Source organism: Polyergus mexicanus, unplaced genomic scaffold (genome assembly GCF_030449975.1).
Source record: "Polyergus mexicanus isolate NDT 795.1 unplaced genomic scaffold, iyPolMexi1.0 SCAF_19, whole genome shotgun sequence".
NCBI lineage: Eukaryota > Metazoa > Arthropoda > Insecta > Hymenoptera > Formicidae > Polyergus > Polyergus mexicanus.
The window spans coordinates 5763001-5775798 of NW_027223339.1; the positions used below are offsets into that span (position 1 = coordinate 5763001).

A 12798-nucleotide genomic window follows, 5' to 3' on the forward strand; every position below is an offset into this window, starting at 1 on the left:
AAGCAGTGGTATCAACGCAGAGTACTGATGCGAATACTTGGCAAATGTGAATAATTGCATATTGATTTTCCGTTAATTTCACTTTCTACGTAGAGCACTTTGTGACACGTATATGCACAAGCGCAGTCGTTGAAGTAAGCGATAAGAACCCTTTCGTGCGAGCGAGTATTATACCTAGATGGTAAAAGGTGGGTGAACCGCGGGGTCGTGATCGATCGCACGGAATCGCGTGTTCTGGGAATCAAGTTCAAGCACTCTCTGCTCGGTTTAACAGGCGACTCGATTGCCGAACTCGCGACTGCCGCAAAAGCGATCGACCTTTGCCAGATGTGATTCCGTCATCGGGTCCGCGCAAGATAAACGCGCGGACTCTCGTCGACGGCGACGGTGCAGCGCTCTCTTAAAGAATCACGGTAATTGTTAGCGGGGAGGTCAAGGGCTCGGGTCGCGAGGAGAATTATTTACGAGTACCTATACGATTACGGGAACTGCAGGCGTGCGCTTTAATTTTACACGAGATCGATAGCACGTGTCGGCGCATGTTTACGGTACGCTACAACCACGTACATTGTACCGTCTCGACATGAACATGCGTTACATATGCCCTTATTCTTTATTCATATCGTAGCTCCCGTAGCGTGTAAAGTTCTAATCGTCAAAGAGAAACGGACGCGTGTGCGAGGAGGGGGATAGAGGCGGAATTTTCCCGATACGATAAAACTCGTCGCTCAATGCGACGAAGGAGCCGAGACAATAAAATCGCCGATGAAATATACAATGAAACGCCTCTCTCCGTAATAAAGACACCGATTGTCCTTATCTCATTACGCTCGACTCGTCGTATTATGCCTTCGCTTATCTCCCCCCCCCCTCCCCACCCGTAATAGAATCGGGATCAACGCCTTCAAAATTCCACGGACGACAGAGATTCCATACATATATAGATATCCGATGGACATTATTGGATGTATCAAAATAGTGTTTGTAATATTCAAATTCTCAGTAAATCTCGTATTTCCAATTCACATATTTATTCATCCACGAAACTATATGAAATATAATGTCAATATATTGTTCCAAAAAAAAAAATCATATATTTATCTTTACAAATCATTTTTTAAAAAATCTCGTGATATCTATAATTTTAGATACTATCTAATATATATATATATATGTCGTATATTTATTTTATCTCTTCAGTATCTTTCAGAATGGCGCAATAGCAATTTTTTCCGATCAGATTGTAATTTACGCGTAACTAATTGTATCTCTCGCATAGCGATATTTTCGTTTCCCTCCGAACGGGGGGAGATACATTGATACTTTATACCCGGCGATATAGAGCGTCCACGGCGCAGTGGGGTAAGGAAGTGTCGCTCGATTATAACAACTCTTTTACAAAGAGGCTCCTTGTTCGTTTGCAACGGACTGTCGTTGTAAACAACAACGCCGAGAGTACGGGACGACGAGTTACCGATGAGAAACGCACCGGAGGCGAGAAGTGGGTCGCTGGAACGAAAGCAACTTTTCCTTTCAACCCTCGCAGGCCTGGCTGCTTCACATATTCCTGATGCGAGCGCATTTCACTATATTCGAGCGATTCCTAGCGTTGATAATAAAACGAGTCGATGCAAAACACGCATCGTGGGCTCGTGGGCGGCTACCGCAACATTCGAATTCTATTGCGAATTTACGCTTTATTGTTTCGCAAGTTTGCAGCAAATGGGTTCGCGTTTATCGCGTTTATCGTAAATAGAACGCGGCGGACAACATTGCTTTTACCTTCAACAACGATAAAAATTACATAACGGACAGAGAAGAGCAATGTTTTCGAATAAATTTCATGGTTGCACGGTGATTCTGTTTTGGCCCATTCTCGTATGATTATTCCATTTAGCCGTGTAATTTATATCGTTGACATAAAAAAATATACAAAACTATTAAATATTCCGCACACATGTACAAATACACATATATTATATATTTTGCATCGACCCCACTCTGCGTCATCGTTATATATTAATTCAATGACACACCGAGCAGGCGCGGCAGTTTTATAATTAAAATTTAATTAGCATCGCACAACACAACCTTTGTAGCGAAACGCGTTGTAATTTTGCTTCTATAATTAATAAAAGTACTTGTTTTTCCTTTAATGCAAGCGCACTCGCAAGCAATGCGCGTGTTCGATACAGAGCGTTAAAAAAAAAAAAAAACAAGAATGTACAAGAGTTTCAACGTAAAGTTCGTAACTACGTTATCGAAAGCGTTACCGTAAACTTTTCACGGGAGAGTCGCTTCAATCGATCTTGTTTTTTGCTCCTACGTTTAGTCTTTTCGCCCTTGATATTCATTTGTAACGGATATACCCGTTCCGTTTTTACTTGCAACATACGAAAACGTAGCTTCAAAAACATTCAATGCCGCTCTGTTGTATAAATATGTTCTGACATGAGTTTTGTGTGGCTCGGATCACGTGTGTGAGTTTGAAATAGATAATAAAAATATGATATATCGCAACACGGAAGAGCGACCGATGATTCCCCTCTTCTCCATCTTCCATTTATTTTTTTATATTCTTTTCTAATACAAAGATCTCTCTATTAGAAATTTTCAAAACCTTTCTGTATTGTTTATATTTTTGCGAGAATAATTCAAGAGAATGACAGATTTTTCCGTTAATAAAGAGAGACGCGGAAAGAGAATTGATATTTGAACGCGTTACCTGAATGACGAGAGGAAACGCGAGGAACAGGCTTTTATGCCGCCGCAATGGGTTAACGTACCGCTGGAGAAATATGTTACGAGTCATATTGCCGCAACCTAAGCATCCATCAGTGGCTTACTTCGCGGTCGGTTTATAGATACGACAAATTGCATCGTTGCAAATCGCGTTCTCGCGACTATCCCGAGCGCCTTTTTTCCATGCTTCGCCCTCTCCCTCTTTCTCTCTCTCTCTCTCTCTCTCTCTCTCTCTCTCTCTCTCTCTCTCTCTCTCTATTTCTATTTCTCTCTTAACAATACTGCAAAACGTAGCTGCCGGAGGTTGAAAAGATTACCGTCGACAGATTACCGGATGTTAAAAGCGCTTTCGGGGACGAGCTAGCCCGGCGGAAACTCACGGATTAACGAACAAAATAACGGCTCTGCTATCCGCTTAAGTAAATTCGTTGATAAAATTTTGCCTTGCCTCGTGATGGATTTGATCGGTTCACCGCACCGAAGGCGATACGATGGAGGGATTGAATTATAATGAACGAATATCCGGTAAGTGTATTGATGTGGCACAGGAGCAGCGGAGTGAGAGGGATAACAGCTTGTCACTGAGCATGAATGTGGCATGAAACGAGGTTCAATCTTTAACCTGAGAAGTGTCCGCGTGACATTACGTAATATTGGTCTCACACATACACATATATTAACTTCATATTTAATTATTCAGAGATATATATTTAAAGAGTATACAGTTTGTCAATATATTTCAAAAGGTATAATTTAAATGAATTTAATTATATACTCTACATAATTATGTAATTCAATAATGGCTCAATTAAAATATTGAATTACAAATTTCATTAAATCTAAGCAACATTTAAAATTATAAGCGTAATAAAATCAATTGTATGATTTTGATAAATCTTTCAACTATTGTATAAAAGAAAATATCGATAACGTTTGTGTATTATGGCAAATTATCAGGCCCAATGACAGATTATCTCGAAATTAATTTTGATGTGAAAATTCAAGTAAATAATTAATGAAATCAAAGAAAATTCTATTAGACGGTAAGCGAACGTTTTCAAGCTCACCAATCGTTCGGATCGTTGCGTGGTGGGGACGAGAAAAAAAGGGAGGAAAAACTGCAAGACAATGCCGTCAGCTCGAAAAGAGAAGGAATAGCTGGAGCGTGTCGGATATTATTGTCGTCGTCGGTGTAAGTGGTATGGGAAGACCGGGGGTACAGGCCGGAAAGAAGGAGGATGAAACCAGACATACGCGGAGGAAAGTCGTTATCGGTCGCACATGCACCGCGACGACGATACAATTTGGAGCTTTGCACCGGAGGCATGTGACAATATCACGACTACGTGCTACGTGCTACATGGGAGATGTGCCATGCTTGGCAGCTGCTTACGCCTACGCAGGAGAACGCAACCACCGACGCGAGTGGGAAGCTGGTACCGTCTGCACACGTGTCCAAGCAAAAGGATGGCGATGTATCCCGAAGTGTGGCAGATAGGCGCGTGCTCGGCGGGAGCATTTTCCGTATTTGGATTTGTCGGATTTGTCAGATTTCTCAGACGATGTCTCTCTCTCCTACCGTCCTTTCTTTTTCAGACTGCCAACAATGCTCGAGGTTATATCTTTCTCTCCCCCGACTCCTTGTGTCTCTCATTTTTACGTTCGGGAGCAATTATATTGGGCACCCTTGAAAGACTTATTGTTAGCGAAATTCCCGCGAGATAGATTCTTTCAGAATAAATAAATCAAAGAAAAAAAAAAGATTAAATATCAAATAATGAAAGTATTAATTTTCAAAAAAGTTGTGATTCATACATATCAATGTATATATGCATATATCGCATTTATTATTATATTTAGAAAACATTATCTAATTATGTACACTCTAAACTGATATAAAATTGACACTTGGTATAATTATATATATTATATTCTTATTTGTCGTATATTTATATAAAAACAAGTAAATGAATCTATTAAAAGATGTATCTTATTTTATAGACGACCAATATCGATCATTTTATTTTCTCAAGTCGGAGAAATGATAACTTCCGAGATTCAGGCGTGTGTTATCTGTCTCGTCTCACATCTGCTATCTGAGAAACGATCGCATTTGTCGTTAAAACGTTTGTCAGCGCGGGAAAGATGCTGAAGTACCGAAAAGCCTAACAATAGCATCGCCGGAAGCTTTCTGCGTCCGATGTCTTGATTTCCCCGTCAGTGGCTTCCGTAAATCTTTCCGATCCTTCTTTTCCGACAGGCTTGCACTGCTACAGCTTCGCGCGGATTTTAAGTGTTTCTCGTGTTTGCTCTGAACAGCGACAATCATGTCTGTCGCATACGCGCGTTCGATTTTACCGGAGGTAAAAGCGCGGAAGAGAGGACTCTCGGACTTTGCGTCTGACGCTTCATCGATACGGATTTAATTTTCGTGAAAGCGGATGCGACTGGCGAGTGTACGCGAGTGATTCGAATAACCCATGAAACCTACGAAGGCAGAATATGGAAGGCAGAGGGATCTACGGCCGGGATACGTGACCGGACACGACAACTCGAAGATAGAAAAATGATCTATCGAGCAAGTCCGTTGGTAGAGAGATGCTGCCCGTTAGGAAGATGGATGACGCGGTAATGCTGTTTGCAGAGAGTTCCAATTTCTTTGTCGGATAATATAATTCCCAATCTCGCAATGTTGCTCTCACGCCGCGAGCAACGGCTCCGCGGATTAATGGCACGCGGTGAAATGTGTATCGGTGACAGATCGCTATATGATCGATGAATGTCACTAACGAGTCGGGAGGGCATTGCAAGAGACATATCGTGAATTTAATAATTAAAAAGAAATTAAAATAAAAAAAGTAATAAATGCAAAATTAATAATATTATCAAAATTTAAATTAAATTAAATGCTACATTATGTAAATAATAGTTTATCATATACATCTTTACATATTATAGATAATATCTATATTTGTGTTAATATTTTTTTATTTTATAATGTATGTAATCTATTGTATAAATGTCTACATTATCTTATATAAAAATACACAATATTAATGTCTTATAAGACATTATGATCTTATCGTACAAATTATTAAAAGCAGATAAATATTGCTAGAAATACTGCTATATCTGATATCAATTGCAAAGAAATCTCGAGAACGTTCGTTTTCTTGAGCGAGAACGAGACTAATATGGCGGCGTAAGATTCGATAAGAATTATTATCAGCGTTTGTCTAGATACGGCGCGATAATGCGAGAAATGCGCCACGTAGGACCCTATATACAATATTTGCGTTGTCGGACGCTCCTATAAATATTTATGTAATTCACAATAAGAGTAAACTATGCAGGGTAACCTAATCGTTCTCCGAGGCGAGTAGATAGAAATCGTTCCTGTCGACAAGCAGAAATTAATTTCTACGTATTTCCAGCATGGCGAAACATTCGAATCTAGATAAAGGGATCCTCGTGCGACCTATAGGGTCCACAGCGACCCTTTTGTTAAACGAATTTCTCCCTAGAGCCGCACATATCACTTAAACCCTACAATTGTCGAGGAACTTGGTACGCTGTTAATGCTCTCGTAAACTTACATAACGGTTTAACTTGCAATCGTCTTATTCGATTTAAAAGAAAGATATATAATGTATATATTATTTATCAAAAGATTTATATATCGCGTATCGCGTATTAAATAATACGATTGCTCATTGTGGCAATATATCGCGGATATATACCGCCATGAATAATACGCATTACGTATGGCAATATCAGTCGATATTTGCATGGCGTAAAATTAAAATAAACATTGTATACCGTGCGCACGCACACGTCGATACATCATTTATTTTATGTCATCGGTATTATACGTGACAATATGTTATGCTTTCTATTTAGCGATACCACATTTTACGAAATTTATGCGTGCGAGCGCGCGCGTAGCACGTTAGGTAATTATATTTAAAAAAAGATTTATGTGGCCCCGCGAAAATCCATTATTATGTTCATGCTACTCAATAATTTGTTCATATTCTCTTAACTTCGCTTTGATAAAATATACGATGTATCAAAAAATAAGATAAACTTTATAAAAATTTATAAAATGTATTATATTGTATATATTTATTTAACAAAACTTTTAGATAAAGCATATTTATCGGTAACGAACAACATCGGACAATATGTTAATATGTAAATCGTTACTTTTTTTTTATTTCCGTCATATACAGAAATTGACTACGTTACATGAATTATTTACGAACGTTTCTCCCCTCAAAAGAATATGTTTGATAAACGGACGCCGCCAACCTTTTTTTTCTACAACTTTTTCAATCGATAACTTACTATTCACCAAATGCTAAGCGAATAAATAATTGAAAATATATATTCATCTCGATTTACGCAACCAGATTTTTCAATTTCATAGATCATTCTTGAGCGCGCGTTACATTGAAACTTTAGCCTCTGCCCGGGCATATCTTGAGCTTTGGTACGAGAAATTCCGCTCTTCGAATCGCGCGCATTTTACGTAAGATGGGTACATATTTCAGCGACATCCACTCCGCAGGGGGTAGATGAAGAAGACTTTGGAGAGTAGAGATGAGAGAGGCAAAGAATGGCGCGATGTCGCACCGAAGATCGAGGGAGAGGATCTGGCCCTCGCACATCGAGGAATGCCGGCGAGTTATTTTAGGCCTTCATTGTCTCCCCATTCTACGGAGACACGTTTACGCGACGTAACAAAATAATGAAGAGGAGCGCCCTTTACCGTTGCGACAACACCCCTCTGTCGACTTTTTCGAGGCGACGAAAAAAAATCTTCTTTCCGCGAACTCTCTCTCCCATTCTTGGTTCTATCTTTACTTCTCTCTCTCTCTCTCTCTCTCTCTCTCTCTCTCTCTCTCTCTCTCTTTTTCTTTCTCATTCTCTTTTATGATTCCTGAAAAAATACCGGAGCACGCGCTAAAGGGACGACTTTACGATGAGGAAGAGCGTCGTGACATTCTCCACGCATAAATACTTTCTCCATTAAAAGGGGACATAGAGTAGAAACGTGAGCCCTTGCTCTAGGAGCTCGTCTCTCTTTGTTCTCGTAAACAGTTTTTTTAAAGCTGTGCTTATGAAAAAGTTACGGGTTATCTACGATGACATAAGCGGACCACACGTTTTTAAGCACTCTTCGGCTAATTGTAAGATCCGATGAAATATGATCGATACAATCGAATCTGTACGATGTTTATTTCAAAGAAATAAACTTATTGTTCTAATCAAACATTTCCGAGAATTTTTCGCTCGGCTGAAAGGAACGGAGCGTTTATTATTTATTTATATCTCTAACGTTATGTTATTATCCTTTTCTCTTCCGCTCGACGAAAGTCTTTCTTTCCGTTACGAAGAAAGTCTTATATGTATCGAGTATGCCAAATAGTATTTCATTTTTTGTATGAACAATAAAATTATATATAAAAAAAAAATAAATCACAAATAGCGTGACATAAGCGTAAATTATATTTTCTAAACGTTTCTCCAGTCAATCCATTGCGGATCAAGATAATGGATCAAGGCAAAAGTTTAAAAAATTAATCTAATATATTATAACATTTCCTCAATGAGAACAAATAAATTTCTACATTTGACATATGTCGCAGAGGCATTATTATTTCAACCTATTGAGAGCAAAAATCTAATTAATTATCAAATTATTTAAGATTTATCGTTACAAAGCGTTTCCACAGGCATTGCTGCATTGAATAAATTATATCGTGACAAAAATTTAGAGCGTGACAATATTTTAAACGATTTAGACAAAATTTTATCCGAAGAACTAGTTAATTAATCATTTCTGTATTATATTGTATTAACTATGGTATAGATTTGTAGCGTAGATTTTAAATTTATCTGCAATTACAGCTCTCTCTCTCTCTCTCTCTCTCTCTCTCTCTCTCTCTCTTTCATTTCCTCTACACAAGCACAACATGTTAAGTAACAACTACCGAGCACAAAAGCAGCGCCCATGCGACGTTTCGCTGCGGCTTTACTATACCATTGGTACAGATAGAGCAAGAACTCGAGTTACACATGGTTACGTTAATTGATGTTACTGTAAACCGGCTCTTGAATATGTTAATTAATCCTGAAATAGTAACGCGTAATATTGTATGTAAACCGAGCAATGTAAACAAAACATTTTAACAGATTGCCGATTGGCTGCGAGATTTACTCATCCGGTATAATATAGGAATTCCCGTAACCAGTGTAAAATGGACGACCTACTTTCAAGTTAGTCAGTAATTATTCATAGTAGCGAACATGATTGCGTTTTGTGTAACTGCAATTAATAACTTGTCTCAAGTGCTGTGTGTATTGTGTTATGATGTATGGTCTAAAGTCATTGTTACTAAAGATTTCAATGCTTTCTAGTGAACAATGATCTGCACGATAATCGTTCGATTTTCAATCGTCAAAAGATGAGAAAAAGTAAACAAAATATTATAATGATCTCTTGATGAGCGTAATAATTTGACTATTTACCACGCAAAACTGCATGTTTATCATTCTAAGATTAAAAAAGTATGCAGCGGCGTTAAAAAACATTATAGATGTATTTTTATCAAGTTTTTAAATTTCTTTTTTTACCATCTCAGAATTATTTTTAAAAGTAGTAAAATATGTACGAGAAATGCAAAAAAACATTTTTTTATAATTTTTTTACAAGATAAATGTTGCATCGCATAGTATAAAAATAACAAAAAACTCACGTGTTTTCCTTCTGATCGCCGTTGGCCGAATGCGATGGAGACGGCTGAGCCTGCTGTTTGGAGTAGGGATGGTGATGCACTACGTTGTTGTTATTATTGTTGTTGTTATGCATATGCACCTTGTTGGCATTGCTGTCCGTGGGAGAGCCTGGCGAGATTTTACCCGCCAGAGCGTTGAGCGACTGTAGCATTTTCATGGGGATTCGTTGAACGACCGGTTGTCGGTGTCTCCTTTGCTCGATTTCGTTTATCCTTGAGGAAGACAGGATTATTTTACATTTACGGTTCGAAGGCGTCAAACCCTCAAACTCTACTGTATGTCGCGCCAACGGGTTACTTATATAAACGACACAGAACACTCTTGGTTCACGAGCTGCGTTCGATAATTCTAAACACGCGAATCGTACACTCTTCGCGTGGTTTAAGCACACCGGCAACGCAAAAGCGCGCGGCCGAAAGACTGAAAGTCCCGTTAAAGTCTCGATTCTTTCGAATAGCGCGTCACAGCGATTGATTCGATCGTTTCTTTTTCTTTCGTATACTTCAGAACGCTAGAGGGGCGGATAGCGGAGCGTCTTTGCAAGTCCGTTGAGAGACGATTCAGCTGTAGAATACGAAACCCTGTGGACAAGTACCGGTGTTTGATGAGAATTTTATCTATATTCGTGAAATTGATTGTGTCATTATCATTCTCGAAATACACATCGTTAACGATTTCCCATTCGTTTTTTATTTAAAATTCTAACGCGGATTCGCGCGGATAACGCTGCCGATAAATCTATTATTGCAAAACAACTAATTTGAATGCATCGCATATACCAGATCTATTTCTGTTCCTACATCTATTACTTTTCATCCCTGATAAATCTATAATTGCAAAACAATTAATTTCAATACATCGCGTATATCAGCTTTATTTTTGCTCTCTTTTACATTTATTATTTTCCATCCCACAACGCGTTTGTTCCGATCAATTTTACGAAAGTCTATTATACATCTCAAACATTAAATTTGTTATAATTTATTATAATTCTTATTCATTTAATAAAATGCTATCTCTTTACGATCGTAAAAAGAAAATAAATTACAATCAAATGTACTTAAAAATAAATATGTTGTATATATCCAAACGTATTAAAAAAAAAAAAAAAAAAAAAAAAAAAAAAAAAAAAAAAAAAAAAAAAAAAAAAAAAAACCCTTTTCTTCGTGCAATTATCATAAGAAATTTCATCTTGTCTGATTCAGGTAATTTAAATAAGATGCAGATATATAATATTGTAGAAATAACATAACGTTGCGATAAAATACAATAACATTTTTATTTATTCACGAATGTAATATATTCTCAATCGTTATCTCGATAACGATTTTCGCGGCTTGTCGTCGACTACCGAATGACGTTCGGCATTGTAATTCAACTGCGCGGGATACAAGCGAAGATAAGGGAAACGCACGAAGACGAATCCCAAGCTGGGAACAGGGAACGACACCGGAAAGATGGAGGAAAACTGGATGAGTGGAGACGCGTGCGGGGTCTTCTTACGAGAAACTGCTTTACAATGAGTCGATTAAAAGTTTAAGTTTAATTAGAAACTCTCGACTCATGTGCGGTTCACGAGGGATAGGAGTTTGGTATCCCCCCGCCCGACTCTCTTCCTTTTCCGCTTCTATCTCATTTTTTCGCCTCTGTAATCCTTTGTTTTCCTCTCTCCCTCTCTTTTTTCTCTATAGCTAACTCTAACCCCAAGTTCCAGTTTACCGGTACACGACTTTCCTTTGTTTCACGCGCATCTCGTAGCAGGTCAAGTCTTAAAAGTACGCGAAAGGACCAAGAGATACGCGCGATAGGAAGAAACTGATGGAAGGAGAGGTTCAGCGAAACGAATATATACAGAGAGAATGTGTATGTGTATGCGTATGCGTGTGTGTCGCCTAAGAATTCGAATTAGTTTTCAGCTTGGCACGAAGGAGCATTTGCCGATTTTCCGTTGCGATAGACAAAACTCTAGAAGAGCAAAATATCTTCATAACTTTAGGAAGTAAAGCTTAGAAGTTGAGAAATAGGAGATTAATGAAATTTAGAATCTTCAAATGTATGTTTGTAGAACATTTGGTACATAAGTTATATTTCATATTCGACTAACTCGATAACTTTAATTATAAATTACGTTATAAATGTTAATTTTGATATAATATCAAAATTTAATTAAGACTATCGAATTTAACTTTAAGATATAAATGGTATACTTTATTATTAATGCATATAATAAAGAAAAAACTAGGCAAAGTATACATAATTTATCCGAGCTTTCATGTCACGAATTTCAAATACGATTTAGAGAGAGTAATTATATAGCTTTCCAGAATTTGAATGAAAATAACTAGATTAATTTTCGCAACTGTATAAATTTTGTTCATTGCTCTAATTTAACAAATACATGTTGCTTAATCAAAATTGATCTCTGAGTTGGCATAAAAAATTGAGCACAGATAGAAAAAGACATTTGCTGGATATATAACGTATTTTAATATACAAATTTATATATAATTTTTATTAATCTATATATCATATATATATTAATCGTTTTTAAAAAAGTTTTTAATACTGGCGATGAGAGCATTCACATGTTGCATTAATCATCAACTTTATAAGATCGAGGAAAAGATTTACCAGCGATTATATAGAGTAAAACGTACTTTGAAAGAGTCGGCTATTGAAGTAATTCGAAGTGAATGTCCGTCGGTTTGACCCTCTTGCTCTTGTAAAACCAAGCGAGAATTGAATGGGTACTTGCAAAGAGGAAAAAGAAGCTGACGCATTAGGCGTAAGAACTCGCGAAGGGATTTTAGCCTCTAGCGAATTACATTTGGAGGTTCACGGAGGGCAAAATGACGAGGGCGCAGAAATGCGTTGGATTCAAGGGAAAATACAAGCGTGAAGTGGAGGTGCAAACTTGCGGCGAAGATGGGACTATAATTATCGAAACTATAGCGGTTGTCAAATGTCAAAGACGTCGCCCTTAATTTAACACATGAGGCGAAAACTGTACAAAGAGCTCGGCGGCTGCAGAAAGCAGGAAAGATAGAGAAAATAGAGGAGACGGAATGCCCCCGTTCGCTACGAGAAATAAGAGAGAAAAAGCAAAAAGAAAAAGAAAAAAAGATGCGAGAGAAAGAATGAGAGAGAAGGAAACTGATGTGTTGCCCTTAAACCTTTTGTTCCGTATACGTTCATGTCTCTGTCTCTGTCTCTGTCTGTCTCTCTCTCTCTCTCTCTCTCTCTCTCTCTCTCTCT

General features: G+C 37.9%; 1 protein-coding gene across 27 annotated transcripts in view; it reads right to left on the reverse strand.

Annotated features, from left to right (window-relative positions):
• Window positions 1-12798, reverse strand: part of LOC138941526 (CUGBP Elav-like family member 1) — a 495676-nt gene that overhangs the window by 291239 nt on the left and 191639 nt on the right. For 17 of the 27 annotated variants that reach the window (XM_070311285.1, XM_070311298.1, XM_070311297.1 and 14 more), the window contains one exon: window positions 9504-9755. The exons of 2 other annotated variants lie outside the window; for them this stretch is intronic. In XM_070311285.1, the coding sequence (XP_070167386.1) occupies window positions 9504-9755 (252 nt within the window). Of the gene's footprint in view, window positions 1-9503; window positions 10125-12200; window positions 12756-12798 lie in introns of those variants that run through there. 8 more of the 27 variants (XM_070311293.1, XM_070311292.1, XM_070311290.1 and 5 more) reach the window with 2 other exon arrangements.